Source organism: Colossoma macropomum, unplaced genomic scaffold (assembly GCF_904425465.1).
Source record: "Colossoma macropomum unplaced genomic scaffold, Colossoma_macropomum, whole genome shotgun sequence".
Taxonomy (NCBI): Eukaryota; Metazoa; Chordata; class Actinopteri; order Characiformes; family Serrasalmidae; genus Colossoma; species Colossoma macropomum.
The window spans coordinates 16762154-16781447 of record NW_023494785.1 but is presented as its reverse complement, the minus strand read 5'-3'; the positions used below and the strand labels follow the sequence as shown (position 1 = coordinate 16781447).

Below are 19294 nucleotides of genomic sequence, written 5' to 3'. Positions count from 1 at the left end.
TACTGCGCACAGGCTAGGTTTTAGACAAAGATGTCATGTTTGCAGTTTGAATTAGTGAGGAGGTCAAACATGATTCAAAAGGCCTGATTTTTTCCAGTCACTCCAGATGCTTTCAGTGAAAATAAACAACAAGACTAAAGACACCAGGAATGCACCATATGGTTAAAAAAGGTCATCTGCTGCACAAAAATCACAGAGTAGAATAAATAACCATTTAGTGCTGCAGTACATTTTGCCCCTAGCCTGTTAACAGAAAGGGTTATGGTCTCTTGTAAATGTGTCATTTGTTAATATTCTGGACATTATGGCAATACATGTAATGTTAATGTCATGAAAAAATGTTAAATATTCAGTGATGTTTTATATGTTATTTCAAAGCTAAGAAAAGATAAATTAATACTGCGATTTAAGTAGGCTGTAAACATGAAGAGGGAACATTGAGATGTGAAACAACTGAATCTATAAACCTGATTTTATGGCTAAAATGTACTTGTAAAATATGTCATCTCTCAATTTGAATCTGATTACATTTGAGACCAGTCCACGGACAAATCACAAATGTTTATGTTTAGTGAGCTAAAAAAAATTTACATTTTACTTTGTGCTCCAAGTCTGACTAGGCCGCAACAGTCTTTGCACAAGTCTTTAGCCCCTAGAAGCTTTGTCATGTTGCAATGTGCCAAATTATGGCTACTTGTGGCCCAAACATGAACCAGGATGTGACGGAAAGAAATTGTGCTAGCCATCTGCCCAGAACTACCCTCTTTTCCCCTCTCCCCACAAAAAAAAGAAAATCTCAAACCATAGCAAGAAAAACAAACAGTGTTCGTCTCTGGGCCATATCACCCAAGCCTCAAGGTCCACTTCATCAATCCCTGCAAAATCTTGCAACTTCTGCAGTAGTTTCTCCCTAGAGCATTTAAAATCTTCTCAAATTCTGATTTTGGTTGCAGTTTAGTCCAAGTCTTTCCATCCACTGCAGTTTTTTTCTTTTAAGAATCATTTTAAGGTCTATAGTTGGTGCAGTCGTGTTACTCAGCCATTTTTTTATGAACGCCATTCCTGTATTAATGTCATTTTAGATGCCCAAATATATGGTGGCCAGATCTAAGCCACATTTCATAGCATGGTTGGATAGACAAAATCCAGGAATACTCTTCAGTTGAGAGTGCAAAAATAATGATCACTTCATACAATCAGTGCTTGTTTAAGACCTTTAAAATAACTTCATAGTTACTGTTTTAAATGCCACTTATGTTCAGGGGAGGAAAATGAAAAATCTCTTAATAAAAAAAATAAATAAATCAAACCTGTAACACAACATTCTCTCTGCATTTTAACTACATATCTCAGAAGTGCTGAACAGATTGAAGGACAAAAGGTTACCACTACAAATCTTCAAGTAGTTGTAGACCCCACTCTTCCAGCTACTCCTCTGTTGACTTCGGTGCCCATATCTCCTTCATTTATCAAGGTAAACAGTTAGGCTTTCTCAATGTAGCAATAATTTTACTATAGTGTTAGTTAGACTATGGTCTAGGCCTCTAAAGTGTTTCAGTAATCCAGAATATTTTTACTGTTTGTTTACAAAAAGTATAAATAGATGGAATAAATAATCAGTTTTCTACCAGAGTACAAACTCAAACTAACAAAAGGCCATGGACAAAGTCTTGCATCTTTCTGCACTGCTGGCTTAAAAAAAAAAAACAACACTAATTGCCCAGCATATTGGCTTTCTGTCCAGTGAAGAGAGTAAACCATGCCGTTCCCATTTTACTGCCACGCACTCAACTGTACTCTCATGCACCTTCAAACACCTGGATGCTAGTGAAAGAGCTCAGTTCTGCACTGCAAAAACAAGTTATTCGCAGGTTAAGCTCAGCCTACTAGAAAGTACATGAACGTTTGGTCCCACAGTGCACTGATTATTCAAAGGACCAAACACACACAAAATTAGGGCAAATTAAAATACTTCCATAGTGCAGATTAAAAAACAGCTACACACTGCCTCTCTTGAAAACAGACACTGTACATCAAAATACAGTTAATACACACGACGGGTTTTTGTCCATGATCCAAAAAAAAGAAAAAAAAGAAAACACACACACACACCCCTTTCACACTTTTTGTGCAAAAGAATACTAAACTAATACGTGAAACTGGACAACAACGACAGGGGAAATAAAATGTGTTTCTAGAAAAAGGCTTTCTTTACTAAAGCAAAATACAATAAAGCACTGTATGTAGAGTCCAACACTTTTAGATGAGGTAAATGTCTGTAAATACACCAATGACACTTCAGCATGAAACTGAAGTAACTAATTGCATAATTAATGCCTGTTGGTCCATGTACAGAGTCTAAATATTTTCTGTATCCAACAGAAATCAGAAAGGTATACCGTAAATATAGCTGTATTCAAGGCATGCTGAGTAGACGTAACAGCAAACAAGCAATTCATTAATTTGTTAGTTTCCTAACTTAGACAATACCTACTGCCTCATAAGAGCACATCAGTCGTTTAGCCTACAAATACACAAATGTAAAAAACATGAATAATTATGTACAAAACTATTTACAAAGATACAGTACATCAATTAATTGAAGGCCCTGGCATTACATTGGCATTAAGTGGATAAGTGGATGTATTTAAAGAAGAGCATGACCACTCACGTATGAAGCTAGACTACTGGTTGGTCCTTTTGAAACATTTGCCAATAACGAGGGAGGGAGGGAGGGACTGGGGGACCCCACGCACACAACATTCAAATGCACACAGGTTAAGGAAGCCAGTGAGCAGAATAACACTTAAAATTTCACACAAAAAGAAATAAAACAAGCAACTGGCACAGAAACATGCATATTAAGACACAAGCAGAATATAGAATACACAAAACAGATTTGCTTTCTAAAAGGAGAAAAAAAGTACTTCTTACAAAAGGCTTATGAAATTGTGAACATTCAAATATAGAGTATGTCAAATTACCATTTTGGTAACTGGAAGATTGGGTTTGTGTTCATTTTTCTATTCTCATCTCATCACACACCAACATTTTCACAGGGCACAGATCTCAACAGAGGGGAGGCCAGAAAAGCAAATCCAAAATTGAACTCACTCTTAAATATAAAAATGAGTAAAGACCATCACCAAGCTTAACGTGTCTTAAACATGATAGGGTGTCTAAAACTGAAATTCTGTTAGTGACATGTAGCATCTGCACATGCAGAAGTATAAAGTAATTCTGCACTCTTGGGCTGTTCTACCTATAATTATGTAACACTGCAGTATAAAGTGTCAACAGTCTCAGCCAAAACAGTGTAGTTTAGAGAGGGACCAAACTACTTATTGTGTACTCTTCATCTAGCACACCTGAACACACTTCTCCAACCTATAGATACTGGCTTTTCATATCATCTGCTAGGTTATAGGTTTTAAGTAACAAATCCATCAGAGGACTGAATTTAACGAAGTCTCTGATTTGAAAGAATCTCTAACACCCAGCATCACCACTGTGTCAAATATTAATAAAAATGTACAACAAAACCTTAAATCAAAATATCAGAAAACAGAACATAACTCATATTTTAGTATTATAGAAATGTCAAATACGCTTTCACCAGACTGCTTTCTCTGTGCATGTAAGGGCTGTATGTAAGTGTGTTTGTATACTGGATTGGCATGAAGTATGAGTGTGTTTAAGAGCTAGGTGAAGCATCTGACTGAGAAAGGTGACTGAAGCTCCAAGAAGGAAGTTTGTAGTTAACAGCTGGAGTTATAGCAGCATACCCTGTGCTGGAGAGAAGAGAGTCTCTCTCGCACACTGTATCTTCTTCTCTACTTCTCTTCTTAACCACTGTGGAGTCACTTCAAAGGTTTGGGCTTCCTTCCAGTATTCTCCCACAGGACGATAGGGCATATCGTTCAACTGATCTGAGGCTCTTCTTCCCCATTTTCTTTTCCCTCCTTTCCATGCATCATGTCTTCGGGCTTACTTTTCTTTTACTGTAAAAAAAAATAATAAATAAGGATAAGATTTTTCTTCCTTTTTCTGTTTTGATGTAGTCACCGGAAATGGCCATTACAGTAGACATTGAGATGGGACTTACAAAACAAATGTTGGTCTCTGGAATGATGTCTTTGAGAGAAATGGCATCTTCATTACCCAACTGTTCATCCAAAGCTTCAGCTCCCAAACTGTAAGAGTGAGAGCAGACTTAAGGCATTCAGCAAAACACTAAAGAAATTCAAATTTATAAATGCGTGTGTTACATTTTACCAGTGGGGGGCGCCATTGTCAGGTTCTGTGCTTGCAGATTTGTGCACTTCCACCCCTACTGACCTGTAAAAAAGAAAAAAAAATACAATGTGACTATCAGTCACTAACAAATAAATATACTTTGAAAGAGCTAAATAACAAATGCCCTGGTACGGAACTGAGTGAGCCTGGTGTGAGGGTACCTGAGTGGGGGCAGTGAAGAATTAGTTGTTGCAAATTCACTGGAGGTTTCAGCCAAGGGAGGGGTCCTAGGAAGCAAATCAGGTCTGCCTGACTGCATGCCTGAAAAAAAAACCAAAAAAAAAAAAACCATTGTCTCAATTTTTTTATTCTACTATGATTTAACACCTCTTGATTTCTCCTGTCCCATTTTCCTTTTTATCCCTTACCGCTCTCCGTGTCTACATCAGGCTGGATAAGGTGCGGTCGATAGACAAGGCGAGAGTCCGGGAGCATGTGGCTGCTCGATTGGGCTGCTGGAGGAGCGTTGCCCATGGCAAGCCTCCTGACGACACTCTGACCACAGCCTCCCCGACTCTTCTTCGATGGGGATGACTTCACTAGAGACAGAAAGCAGCACAAACTAATATCAAAAAATAACTAATTGAAGAGGTACATGGCTGACAGGTCATAACAGTGTCAGGAAAGTAACTTAAGAAAAATAGATGATCGCAGGAATAAAAAGCCCTACATGCTTTCCTAAACACTGTGTTGCACATGAAGCGTTGGAATCGCTCAGCGTAGAAACCTGGTCTGTGGACAGACACTGTATCCTGCAAAACAGAAACAGCCCCAGACAAATAACATCAAATAACCAGCAAATAACATTCACCAAAGAGAAGTTCTATCAAGTAACCATTAATTCAATGATTAAATTAATTCCTGAAAACAACGGATATGCTACTAAAATATGGTGAATTAAACTGATACAGGAACAGACTGATTAATATCTTACCCCATCATGAACAAGTGCCTTCCAGGAATGCTCCAACTTCTTGATGAATCTACAAAGGCACATTTTCAGAAAAACAGTGAGTGATAAAGATACATGTGGACCACAATAGGATGTTAAAGTATCATCATCTCTAAGACCTTTTGCTCTAAGATCATTTACTTAAAAGAATGACTTGCATTCCCCTGGCAAAGATAGCAGCAACATGGCAGTCAATATGGTAATGACAACTTACCACATCATTATCAATTTACAAAAATCATATCTGAAGCAAATGTATATGAGACTTGCTACAGCCCAGCTCAGATTTAAAAAAAAATAAAAAAATCAAAAATAAAAAAATCAAGCTGACCTCAATTATTTTCACAGTTGCTGGTTTTCACAATCATATGTTTACATCACAACAAAGAGAACGTGTTTTCATCAGTTGGGTTGAGGCAAATACAAGTAACAGAAAGCAGAAACCATTGAGACACGTTAATAGGTTGTACAAAAAGAACAAAACGTCTAACTTTGTGCTATAACATTTGGGCAGCAGTGAGTAATGCTTGTTTGCACTGGAAAGTTAATCATCGCTGCCCAATGAAAAACATTTATCTCCATTTTTTGCGATGTAACGCAATCAGCCTTACTCAGTCTGTACTTAAACAACCGCATACAATGAAGGAAAAAAAGTCAAACTGCTTATAGCAATTATTTACATGGCACTTAATCACAAGCTAAAATTTCATAACAGGCCCACTCAGACTTTGAACACACTTTGGGGAAATCGGTCACAGAAAGAACAAATCATGTAGGCAATGTTTGTCAAGGGAATCACCTTAACTGGTCTACAGTTACCTGAATGGCAAACAGGCTTGTGAAATCACGTGCAGTATACTATCTCACGATCACGGCCCTGAGTCGTGGCCGACTGACGATACTATTGTTGGAGGGTGGGGGGTCACAGTGGTGACAAGTGGTTCTTACTTCCCTACCAAAATAAAATTTTACCATTCCCCACACACAGAAACACAGATCCATAAATACCGACTGAGAGACTACTACTAAAGCCGACAGACGGAGGATTCTCTGAATCAAGATCATCTGTGTGAAGTAGCCTAGTAGTAGGCTACTGCAACTGTAGTCTATAAATATTTTCTTTCTAAAAATAACTGTAGACTTATTGTTTTTTTACCTTCTTGTAACCATGTCTTCAAAACCATTTAAGCTCTGTTTACTGTTTTGTGAGGAAATCATGGAAGGCTTCACACAACTTCTAATTTAACAATAATGGCCAGGTTTAAAATAAAAATAAAAAAATAAAAAAAATTTAAAAATGTAAAAAAAGTACCACCACAGAACGCTTTGAAGCTGACAACCAGGACTGATTTATGACAGACTAAACACTTAAAAGAAAACAGATCATGACAAATACTATGAAAATGAAAATGTATGATATGGCTTGTTTTCTGACATTTGAATCATCCAGCTTGATTGACACTCCCAATAGACAGAAACTATCACGATGCTATCATCTAACAGTTTAAACCTACTAGTCTCAAATTTCTGCTCTGTAATGTAAAAGAGGTCAACTGACTGAATGACTGAAGAGATGCTGGATTACCTGTATGACTGCAGAATATCGATAATGCCAATGTAAAGCAGCAGCCTCTCGCCTTTACTGTTCCGGGCTGGGATGCCTCCCCATCTAAAGATGGACATGGAAGAAACTCAGTTTTACCATGACTGAACCCAATCTCCTGCATCTGTGATACAGGTCATAAACTCAGTGTAAAGAGACAATATTTGAAGAAGGACAGAAAAGGACAGGAAAGGGCAGGACAGTTATAGTGAAGCACTAGGTGACTGACTGGTCCTCGCTGTCCAATGCACCCCTCCCACGTGCTTCTCCCTGGATGGACTCCATGGCAGTGCTGTAGAGTGCTTTTTGGGCCTGTGGCCTCCGCTGGTCAGGTGTTACTGTGCCCTCTGCCCCTCTGCTGTCCCCTGCCCCCACACGCTCACGACATGCCTGATCCACATTATGGATTCCAACCAGCAAACTGTAGTCCATAATCTTAAAGCTCTGCAACAGCTGATACACACAAACCATCAACACTATACAAATACCACAGAATATATTTCATGACTCTAAAAGTCCACAAGCACATACACACACACACACACACACACATGCGCACACACACGCACGCACACACACACGCACACACACACACACGCACGCACACACGCACGCACGCACGCACACACGCACGCACGCACACACACACACACAGATATGCCAAAAGTCATGTAGGACCCCCTCTAGCCCAGCGAAGTGCAACTCAACGTGGCATCTTGTTATTTGTAAGGAGCATTTTGCAAAGTTCTGACAAATGGTGTGGACTGCACGTTTGCCCAACATGAGCCCAATCGAGCATTTATGGGGTGTGGTGGAGAGGTCCATTCACAACCGAGATCCTGCACTTGAAACAATTCTGGACTGCTTGGCCCTGATGCAAGAGTGCATTATTCTGCTGGAATATCTCATCACTATGGGGTTACATGAAGTCCACAAAGGGCTGCAAATGGTCACCAAGCAGTGAAACATATCCATCACTGGTCAATGACATGTTTAAGCAGACCAGTGGACCCAACCCATGCCATGAGAACACGGCCCACATCAGTATGGAACCACCACCAGCCTGCACAGTGTCTTGTTGACAAATGGGGTGCATGGCTTCATGGGGTCTGTGCCATACAGGAACCCTACCATCAGCCCAAAACAACTGGTACCATGACTCATCGGACCACGCCAAATGTTGCCAGTTCTCTAGGGTCCAGTCAGCAACCTCACAAGCCCAGGTGAAGCGCTGTGTTTGGTGTTAACAGAGGCACTCTGGTGGGTCTTCTGTGCCCATATCCCATGGAAGCTAAAGAATGCTGAACTGACCTGCGAGATATGCATGTGGGGCCTCCTGCATTGAATGTGGATGTGACTTGTCCGTTTGCACAGACAATTCTAGCTGCCGGTCTCGATCTTTAAGCAGCTGTCCACTTTGGGTGCTAATGCCTTTTATGACATATTCCCAGTACACGTGACACTGTGGATCAAGGAACATTAAATGCCCGCACAACTTCGGAAATGGAATGTCCCATCCATCTGGCACCCACCATCATGTCTTGTACGAACTCTGATAATTCACGTCGCCTTGCCATGAGCACGCTGGCCAGCGTTCAACCTCACTCACAAGATAACACTTCACAACGTATACAGATGTAGGCGTTCCCAAGCCATCCCCCGAGTTATTGCCACTTCATAAATCAATTTACATACTGCTATCCCATGACTTTTGGCATGTCAGTATATTATTAAAACTATTGTAATACCATTGACAGTACACTGATAGAAACTATAGAGAGACGGAAGAGTTCATAATCTGCATGGCATTAACCCCCATATTCAATTACAACTTAATCATAAGAGTGGACAACATGCTATTTTATTGTGATAAACTCACAATCCACATCTCTGGGAACATTGTGAATATCGTCAGAATTTAAAGAACACTGACTGACTGCATGCATGGTCCAGTACACAGAGCTTCATTCACCCTGTTTAATTAGATTTAATGTTATAAGAATTTCACTTTTGGATAGTTTTTAAAATGTGGCACTACTGGTACATTGTGTCTATTCTAACACAATCAAGCCTCAGACCAATATCAGCAGAAAATACTGTACTGGACATCGGAGGGAAAAAAGCTGAATGTTGAATAGCTGAAAATGGAATGAATCTGAGTTGATAGCCTACTTTTAGATGCTCATCTAAAGAGAAGAGCTTCTATTACATAACTTTTTTTAAAGCTTAGGGCAAAATATCAGATTAGTAATTATCTGAAGGTTTCAATATCAGTATCAGAAAAGAAAAAGTGGTATCATGCCACCTCTAATCATGATTCATATCACAAAAATGTCTTCTAGTCTCATTAGGATATACTTCGTACTATACTGCCAAGTCCTGCCAACACATCACAAAAGTTATGATTTTAAACTCTCTGCTCACTAATAATTAGCGTAAGGCAGACTGCACTCACCAGGCAGTCTCGCTGAATTGTCTTGCTGAGGGCATTGTAGTTGTCTGGCTCTAGCTGAATGCCCTCAGGCATGTCCTGCATAAAGTCCAGATCTTTATGTGTGGGTACATCTTTCTCTCTCTCTTTAGGCGAGGCCCGGCGCTTGTATGTGGAGCCCTTCAGGTCATATTTGAGATGCATAGGGACAGAGCGCGGCAGCAGGTTGTTCATCACCACAATGCGGATGTTCTTCCCCCCGGCCTGAACGCAGTACAGCCCATAGAACTTGGGCAGCAGAGTTCGTTTGTTCTGGTTCAGGTTCTAGCATGAAAGAGACGATGCAGGAAAGTCAGACAGCAAGAGCTAATAAGGTGCACCTCAGTTTGGCTTCTGTGTACTGCACAGCATTATAACTGAAGCAATCTCTCCCACCTTTTGCTCCTGCTCTTTTGTCATGCATACGCACACGCTATCGACAACAAATACAATTTCTACAGAAATCTGAATGTGTATACACATGCTCACACAATCACAATGAAAATGTACCATGAAGTATCCTGGCAGTAGTTTCTGTAAGAACTCAGCCTCTTTGTGCTGGACTGTTTTGATGATGAATTCGTCATCACTGGAAACGTAGAAGATAGAACCACTCGCTCCGGGGTTAGACAGTTCTATCAGGGGATCATTACACAGGGAGTACTGCAGAGACATGAACACATACACACGCAAAGACAAGGGTTTACAAAAAAATCTTTTTGGAGGAGATAAAACTTTTTTTCCTGAAAGAACCTTCAACAATGACTGGTATTAGAAAAATACTTCTTGTCTAGACAGTTTGGAACCAACTGCTTAAAAATAAAGCTCATGCCTTCTAACGTCCCATACAGGATTGACCAGGTATGAAAACATGCAGGTAATGACAAGAATCTATGAATGCTTTTGTGAGCAAATGTGTGTAGGGGTTTTAGCTGACCAGATAGTCATCAGGTCGAATGCCAAAGAGTTCTCTGAAGTAACGGAAGGCGATGGGGGCGTAAGTCTTAAACCTGAAGTCACCATGGTGATGTGCAGGAGTCAAATTACTGCCTTCACTGAAAGCGACAAACAGAGAAAGAGACAGAGAGAGACAAAAAGATACATTCACTGGTGACAAAAGAACTGTAAGACAGTATCTTAAATCACAGAGAGTCAAAGTGCAGACCAGCATCTATAGCTACATATTACAGCAAGTCTCTTCAAGCTGGGCCCAGAATATTCTAGAATAAGCAAGAAATGTGAGACAACAGATGGTAGTGAGCGACAACTAGCTCATACAGCTAATGAGTGATAAAAGCTGAATTTATGAATTTAATAAAAAAGTACAGAGTAATTTCTAGTGTGTGGCAAAGTGTGGACATCACAAACTGAGCACACTTGGCCATGATGCACAACCAGAGGAGGTACAACATTTCAGCTCCCACCATAAATCACAGAAAGAAGCAAAGAACACGCTCACACCTCGGGAAGAAGATACTCTCCACCACATAGAAGTCCTGCATTAGGACATCTCTCTCAGCCTTCTGGCTCAGGCTCCCCACTGTATGGGTGATACCCAGCTGGATCGCACCTTTCAGTGCAGACGAGGTTGTCTGTGGGGAGAAAAGGGCATAAATCAGGAAGTTAAGTGCACAGTGTACTATCTGAAAGCCTAACAAAAGATGAGACTTCTGGAATAGTAAATACAACTTAATTAGCTTTAAAGGAGCTTCATAATGTAGAACTCTTTAATTTATATTAGGATCAAAACACCTCTCTCTCAAAAAGTTCTTTTACGTGACACAATTTGGCCACTTCCTATTGTAAAGTAAACCAGGTTCCCTACCCTAAAATCCCCGAAGGAATGCTTTGCTTTTGTGAGCAGTCCACACTTGGAATACTGACAAAATTGGAATACTTGGAAATTGGAATTGGAAAAATGGAATACTTGGTCCACACTTGTGGAATACTGACAAAATTGACTACGCAAAGTGAATTCTTAGACAAGAAGAAGAAAATCTTCTCTTTTGCTTCAGTAAGGATAAACTGGCATGAGATGCTTTCAACAGACATAAGCAAAGGTTTACAAGTAGCTTGAACAGCTGCTATTTTCCATCACAGAGAACCAAATTTGAATCACTGCAGTGCCAGTCACAGACGAAGTACTAGCCTGCAGCTTCCCAGGCTGGTAGCTATGGAGCTATATAGCCAAAACAGACAGTTTGCTGTGCCAACATCTTATTTTTAGCTTTCCTCAAAACAACACCAAGGCAAAACATCCAACAGTTGACTTCACAACAAACTGGCAGACATAGCTTCCGGAGGAAGCAGGAGTTCATGACATTTTTCTAGAGAGGGTGAAGGCTGTGACATTTTCAGCAAAGAAGAGGGATCAGAGGAGTTCTTTAAATGCTTTGAATAACTCACCTTATGACATACAGGAGCGAAATGCTACTCAGTTATCCCTTAATTTAGATGGCTATGAGATGCAATGCTTTCAGAGTAATACCATATTTAAAGAAAATCTCTTTCCATTCTGGTGCCTTCCTTCCTCTACACAACCCCCCTTCCAGTAGGATTAGGCCCAAACCAATTTCACCCCTTGCCCCTACTTCTTAGCCCATGGGTGCCCAATCTTAACAGCAAAGGGCCAACCAAGCAGGAGCTCACATAATCAGTTGTTTGAAGACTGAGCAATTGACAAAACAAGTAGAATCAGGCGTGCTTCTGCTTGTTTGGAATGAAAACCTGCGGCCACACCAGCCCTTTGCAGATAAGACTGAACACCCCTGAATTAGCCCTTACCCCTCTCCTTTGCGCGTTCATGCCCAGGAGTAGGGTGTCCCGATTTTTGTTGACACAGAGGAGTAGGGCGAAGTATTAAGGCTAAATGGCCCTCCAAACAGAGACGCACTCCAAACGGAGTGTTATGAGAAAAAAGAAAAATCGGCAAGATGGCTGCACAAGCGACCAAAGAAACACACAAATGTAAGTATTTTCTCCATTCAAATTTATCATAATCATTGTATTATTTTAGTTTAATGTTGTTTCAATCTAGTAGCTAGCTAGCTAAATTTTCTGTTCCACCTTAAATGGTCCAGCAGTTACATTTTGGTGCCTCATTTCCAAGGAGCAAGGTGACACTCAAAAACAAGGGGTAGGGTTGGGGGGGAACAAAGGATTGGGCCTTAGTCTGACCATAGACCTGTAACTGCATGCTGACCTTTTTGTAGGTGGTCTCTCCTGTAGGGTCAACACCCCGGTGTCCAATGGTCTTCTTCATACTCTGAGATGACCCTGGACCCTAGATAGAGAGAGTGATTGTGACAGAGAGAGCCAGGAAAAATATGAATGGGGAACAGAAACAGGCATGTGGTGTCCCATTTCTTCATCTACTGGAACAAAAGATTTCATCACCCACCAGTTTCCCGTGCTGAGCCTTTAATTAATTCCCATAAAGTAAAACCTTCTGCACTCCCACCCAACCCAAAGCATTTTATATCTGCTGATGAGCATGAAAACTTGAATTTTACTCAATACAGTGACAGTAGGACAATAAAGACACTGAACACTTCTCACATTAATGTTCAGCCAAAGCATTAGTAGTAAAGTAGAAAAGTACAGCCTTAAATCCATAAAGGTCAGTCTTCTGACTTTTAAGGGTCTGGACTGGGTTAAAGCTAAGAAATATCATTCCCAAATGGCTCAGAGAGATTGCTCTATGGTAAGCATAAATGCAAACCAAAGCTGCACAAAGAAATTTTGTTAAAGAGAAACTGAACAGGACTCCACAGAGCATCTTCATTCTGAATTTCTTCCAAGTGTCTGATCTTTTGTTAATCTTCTCTGCCAGCAATCACAGCTCTCGTTTTGAAGCTCACACATCAGAATGGTTATGGAGGATTGGTAGGGTTTTCAGAGTAAATTTCACTGTTCCAAGTCAGCTTATAAAGCTGGTCTCAGATACCTTTTCTATTCTTTTTTTTTTATTCATACTTTGTTTTTCTTCCATTATAGTTTTTTTTTAAATATGGGTTTAAAATTGCACAAAATGTGCTGAAGCCAGCTTCAAAACTAACAAAGCAAAAATCCTGGATAAGAGGAGAACCCAAAACAGTGAAAACCTCTAATACAGTATTGGGCTGACAGTAGGAACGGGTGATTTGGCAAAAATATTATATCAAGATGCTTTAAGACATTTTCACTATACACAATATGAATCATTAGTTTTTCTGAGATTTAATAAGGAACAAAGATAATAGAACATGTAGTGCCACATATAAAAAAAATACTAATGATAATAAAATATCATCATATTGCCCACCCCTAGCTGAGAGTATAAAAATCCTCACATTCCCACAAACACTTGAGGAAAATATACAGTATACAGGATTACAAAAGTATTTTAAAAGAGAAAAACGTTTTTATGGATTTGTTTATTAGAAAAAAAGACTATACTAATTAGTTTAACTAATCAATGATGTGCAGATCAGAACACACCAGCTTAGTAGTACGAAAAAACAATATTCTTGTATTAACTGGAAGAAGAGAGTTAAAAAAAGGTCCACATTAGAATGTCTGGTAGATGCTATACACTTGGCTACTGGATACTATGGCATTTCATTACAACAAATATGCAACAAAAACATCAGGGTTCAACACTCACCTCTGGTGAGGCCATTTTTCGACTTCCACTAGATCCTTCAGTAAGGAAAGAAATGTGTTAAGATAGAAAAAAGAAAGAGGGGATATTTTAAATTCTGCAGGACTAAAACTCAACTCTTACATTATATTCTTAATATAATGAAAGCAATGCCAAGACTATAACTGGAATTTTCCAACTTGTTAGTATGTATAATGCTACACAGAATAAGCTTAATTCAAGCAAATATGTTAAACAATGTTCCCTGACATGACTCCATACTTCAGACATAAAAGAAGCCACATCCTACATTAGTTTTTTCTTAGGGTTTGTGTAGTTCATGTACCAAAGGCAGTCATAATTTATTTTTACAAGAGCATTTCCCGACCTCTCTTAACCCCTATAATTAAACAGGCTGTTTTCATTACTGTCCTTTGAAGTCTTATATGTGCAAGTTGTCCCTGTTTTGTTTGGCTGGCTTTTGGTGGGGGGGGATGGTGCTGGAAAATTTGTTTATGAACATTCGTAAGTATTGGGACACTCAAAATATGCTGTGCTTAAATTTAACTTTCAAACTGATTGAGATATCAACAATCTTGTTTGCCCAAACAATCTGTATACTCAAACATTTGTCTGTTATTGATATTTATTTCTCTGTAGAATACTTGGAAGCACTGTCTCTTTTATGTCACAGAAATTGTAGCCCAAATTAATTAATTAATTTCATCATCAAAGTGATTCAAACTGTTTCATTCTGTATGTTTTTCTGTTTTTTTTTTTTTTCCATTCTAAGCATTTCCATTCAGTCTAATTGTCCTGATGGTTCAGAGGAGTTGTAAAATTTGAAAATCTAATACTTCATGGTTTTCCCCATCATCCACAGGTGAACACAGACAGAAAACACCTTCTTTTTTATTATGTAAGGCACGTGTATGTGGCTTTAGGAATCAGGTCATTTACTTGCATGTGTTTCTTCACATGTGGTAGCTACCTCAGATTTTCATTTACTCAGTTACTGCTAAGAAAAGCATCTGAGCTAAAGTTAGGTCAGAAAGTAGGTCCTGGGGCATGAAATAGTCAATAATCCTGATTTTTTTAAACAAGAACATATTATGGTAATTATAATATATTAATATATAATATATTATATATAATATATAATTATATATAATAAATTTCAGATACCACTCAGGCCTACTGCAAAATGGACATGGACATATTAGCAAGCAAAAGGTCATTACAGGTTATGTTGGACCTATTTAGTTTTATCCTCTGTAACGATATTGATACCAGCACCTAAGTGTAAGCAGGAAAAACCCTCTCATTATGGGCTGCCAGGGGACCAATTACACTTTCACACTACACATTCAAACAGTGGCATATAAATATCTGTCCCAACTGACGCCTAATTACTGTAACTTGCTGGCTGACTATTAAAACATTTGAAATGAATTGAATTCACTTCAATCACCTACCTTAGTCATATATGTATGCAATGTTGAAATGTTATAACTAGTAATAATCAATTCTAGAGCAGGCTAGTGGTGTAGGTAACAGGTAAGCTGGACCACAAACTTGCTAATGTAACCAACAATAAACTCCGTATCATGCAGATGCTATTTTTCATTCCAGACACAGCTGGTAAACAACTAGACGTCTTTCCCCCCCTTCAGTTATCATCATCATCCATTCACACACTTTGAGGGCTGAAATCACAGATAAAGCCAAAAAAAAGGGAACATGCACCTTTTGCTTAAGTCTCAAGATGGAACCTAACATTTTTATTAACATAAAAAGCTTCGTAAAACTTTAAAGCACATTTAAATCTTAAGCTGTTTGCATGCTAAAACATTCCCCATTCACTTTGGCTGTAACCTTAATCTTGCGTGGTGAACTTCTAAACTCAACCCCTGTATTAAAATTAGCAGGTGGTGAACAGCAGCATGCTACTAAAATTGAAATACTTTCTTCATGTCCAAGTCTGAAAGAAAACCAAGCACATACCCCTCATTATCAATCACCAACCTCCAACACATTAGGTTATAAAGTTAGATATGTTTTGTTTACTTTTTTAGCTTCATGATGATAAAGGAGGACATTTGTATCTTCATCAATTTCATCACAACACTAGAACAACTGTCACCACAGCAAAACCATGCATGTACTTCTCTGAATGGCCAGCATCCTCCAGAAGGGAGTCCTCAGGTCTGTGGGGGGTAAAACGGTTCTCTTACCGCGTAACAAATCATAGACCAGTACCATTCTTTTCTGACTGTGGATCTCATCTGTACTTAAATAAGTAACCAACTGCATATTTTAGCATAATTAAGCCATTTAGCTGGATTTAGTGTAGCAGATTGTGTGAAATGTTGATTGGACACAGTTTGGAACAGTATTTTTGTGGTTTCAAAGTTATTAAAGTGTTCATTAAATGTAGTTTATTATTTTTACTTTTTTCTTGAATATGTATGTTTATTTGTTTATTTAGTTGCTCATTTGTTTTAGAGTGTGAAAAATTCCACTATGTCCACGAGAGAAATGTAGCAGCAAAGCCCACATGAACACTTTCACTTAATTAGTGCAGAAACAACTTAAGCTAATATGACTGACATGGCTGATAAGAAGAAAACTAGCTGTTTTAAAGATGTTAAAGATCTTAGGAACCTCGCTCGTAACTGTGTGAAGTCGGGCTATATGATATTGACATAAAATACAACGTTTGATAAAGCATACAGATTTTTTTGGATGTGTAAACGAATCTAACTAATCTCTCCTTTACGCAAACAGAACAATAGAAAATTACAAAAGCACCACTTACTATTGTGCAAAATAAAAAGAAATACTAACAGCTACTTACATCAGAACTCCAAGCATTTTTGTGCATTGAAAGGCTAAGAAACAGTCAGCCTTAATTCCACAGCTACTTCTATAAAGACTATAAAAATTAAATACATAATTTTATACAGGCACACAAGAACACATCATATTTCTGTTTATTTGTTCAGTTACTAAATACTTTTGTTGTGACAGTGGCCATTACTGCCTCCCACACTTAGAACACAATACAGGGTGTGAGAACAATCTTAACGTTTGATGCGTATGAGGTAATCTAATCTGTTGTCATCGCAGCTCTTAACAATGTGTTTATCACAGAAATTCATGTGACAGCGTTAAAAATACTTATCGTACACCCCTACTGTGAAGGGAGTGGGGCAGCGGATGCTTTGAACTAACACTATTACCTCAGTTTTTTTTAAATATATGCTGTTGACAGACTTTAATAACAATAACTCGTAAGGAAAACAGCTATTTACTAGACAGTTAAATGTTAGACAACTTTTTAACTGCTGTTGATTTTTTTTGTAAGTCTAATTTTCTAACTTGGAAATGCTAAGAAGGTGTGTGTGTGTGTGTATGTGTGTGTATATATCATTTCTAAAAAGTAATTATGTTTATGTAGCACTGGCTGGTTTAAATGGAATGACTTCTTTTGGAATGATATCTTAGTAACGGCTAATAGGTAAAGAGCAGTAAGAACTACTACCCTAACTACATATTGAAAGTAAAACAGGTTAAGAACAGCTTGCTGTACCAAGTTCCTTTGGTTTGTGTCCTTGTGGCACTGTAAAGAGGGGTCATATAGTTCATGATCAGATAATTTGACACTGATCATACAGATTAAGCTTTGTTCCCCAGCCCCAACTCATTGCTCTCTTAAAGTGGAACTGTGGAACCAAAGATTTATATCCTGGTTCTCTAAAAATTAAAGGACTTCACACAGCAGAATCTGAGAGAAACAAGTAATCACAAATAATGAGTGGAAACATGACACTGGAACAGAAGGAGGACAGCTATTCCAGTTCAAATGAAGTCTACATTTCCAAGGAATGACCAGCCATATGATTCATAGGATACAAGCAAACATGTGCGTGAAAAAGAGAAGCCTGTGACAATTACGAAATAGCTACCTACTACATATTAACTGCTTTGCAGACACGTCACAAAAACACGTAGCTGACTGAAAGAATTAAATATACTAAACGTGTATACGACTAAACGGGAACCTGACTCGGTTCAGTTTCCCAGCACTGGTCAGTGTGTTGTGCTATGTCTGTCCCTTCAGTTGTGGCTGAAATTAGACAGCCCCACACAGCATTGCCAGTCCTATAATAACATACACATGCATAGCTACGTTTTTATTTAGGAGTGCATACTAAAGCTTGAGAAAAACTAATCCGATCCGTAAAACGCACAAGAAAACATGAGCCTAAACTGGAGATCACAAAAGAAACACATAAAACACACGATGGCTGAGCTAGCTCCGTAGCTGGCTATCTGGCCAGCCTAGTTAACTAAGGTTACTTATTTAGCTAAATTAGCGTATACAACAGTAATTAACTGTGTTATATTTAATCCCGTTGCTAGCTGTACTGTACAACCAGCACCACTCTCTCCCAAAGCGTTTAGAGACGCGTTTGAGGTGATCATCGGATTAATAAACACGGTATCCAAATGCTTACAGCCAGCCTGACTCCAGCAATGATCTAGTTAGCTAACTTACAATAAAGCATCTCGGCTACCTCCGCTAACGGTGGCTTAGCCAGCTAACTTAATGTACTGGCTAACAGCTAATAGTTAGTTAGATGTTGGAAGCTTTTGTTTTAACTCGCGATATAACTGATCACACAGACCCAATGTTACCAAAGCACTGATGATATAACCGGTACTTAAACACGAAAACAATTCCTACATCCCCCGGGTGTTAAAGTGGTGGAATTAGCAGGCTAAGTTAGCTAGCTGAGCGGGTCGGGAATGCCCGGTGTGAAGATCCAGCTCAGTGTTTCCAAACATCAGCACATACTGCTTTTATAATTAGCAGTCGTCCTACTAGGCTAACTAACGTTAGATAGCGAGACAACCTGGCAAGACATAGGCAAAAAGAACCCACTCGAGGGCATTCGATACTGAAGAACTCGTTTTCTGCGTAACTATAATGAAAGACTGGCTAAATATGTTATTGTTGGTTACCTGGCGGGGCAGTCGAGCCCGAGTCAGCGGGACCGGCGGTCGCCATTTTGCCCAGACTTCATCCAGCAGCCCGAGGCTGTGCTGGAGTTTCTGCTGCTGACGCTCCTGTCTCTTTCTGGGCGTCCTCCACTCACTCAGGCCCACATTTCTATGGAAAAGGCCTTGTTGCTTAAAATTAACCCTTTACATTCATTAAGAAGTCTACAGACCCAAACAGGGTAATTGTCCAAGACCACATAGCTAACACGGTACAAAACAGGACGGCAAAGAAATACACCACTAATAGTGCATTCAGGAGTGAAGTATGAGGTTTTGGATACAGCC

General features: G+C 39.2%; 1 protein-coding gene across 2 annotated transcripts; it reads right to left on the bottom strand.

Moving 5' to 3' along the window:
- Window positions 1-2901: 2901 nt before the first annotated feature.
- Window positions 2902-19248, bottom strand: pip5k1ab (phosphatidylinositol-4-phosphate 5-kinase, type I, alpha, b). Of its 2 annotated transcripts, XM_036584988.1 has the most exons (17): window positions 18971-19248; window positions 16108-16149; window positions 13967-14001; window positions 12524-12604; window positions 10783-10913; window positions 10259-10376; window positions 9832-9984; window positions 9307-9606; window positions 7081-7304; window positions 6834-6917; window positions 5231-5279; window positions 4967-5048; window positions 4665-4835; window positions 4458-4557; window positions 4276-4338; window positions 4106-4193; window positions 2902-4001 (listed from the first exon to the last, which is right to left on the bottom strand). In XM_036584988.1, the coding sequence occupies exons 1-17, from the start codon at window positions 19014-19016 to the stop codon at window positions 3999-4001; spliced, it is 1770 nt and encodes a 589-aa protein (XP_036440881.1). In that variant the 5' UTR covers window positions 19017-19248; the 3' UTR covers window positions 2902-3998. The 2 variants fall into 2 exon arrangements, with proteins under 2 accessions (XP_036440881.1, XP_036440889.1); XM_036584996.1 differs by lacking the exon at window positions 16108-16149 and having other exon boundaries at window positions 18971-19247.
- Window positions 19249-19294: the final 46 nt, after the last annotated feature.

What these genes read in the sequence shown, in the direction of transcription:
- pip5k1ab (XM_036584988.1), bottom strand. Translation starts at nt 19,016, where the DNA reads ATGGCGACCGCCGGTCCCGCTGACTCGGGCTCGACTGCCCCGCCAG. An exon ending in GAGAGTATCTTCTTCCCGAG is followed by an intron (nt 10,377 to 10,782) that starts GTGTGAGCGTGT and finishes TGTCGCTTTCAG; the next exon opens with TGAAGGCAGTAATTTGACTC. An exon ending in CAATTCAGCGAGACTGCCTG is followed by an intron (nt 7,305 to 9,306) that starts GTGAGTGCAGTC and finishes TGTGTGTATCAG; the next exon opens with CTGTTGCAGAGCTTTAAGAT.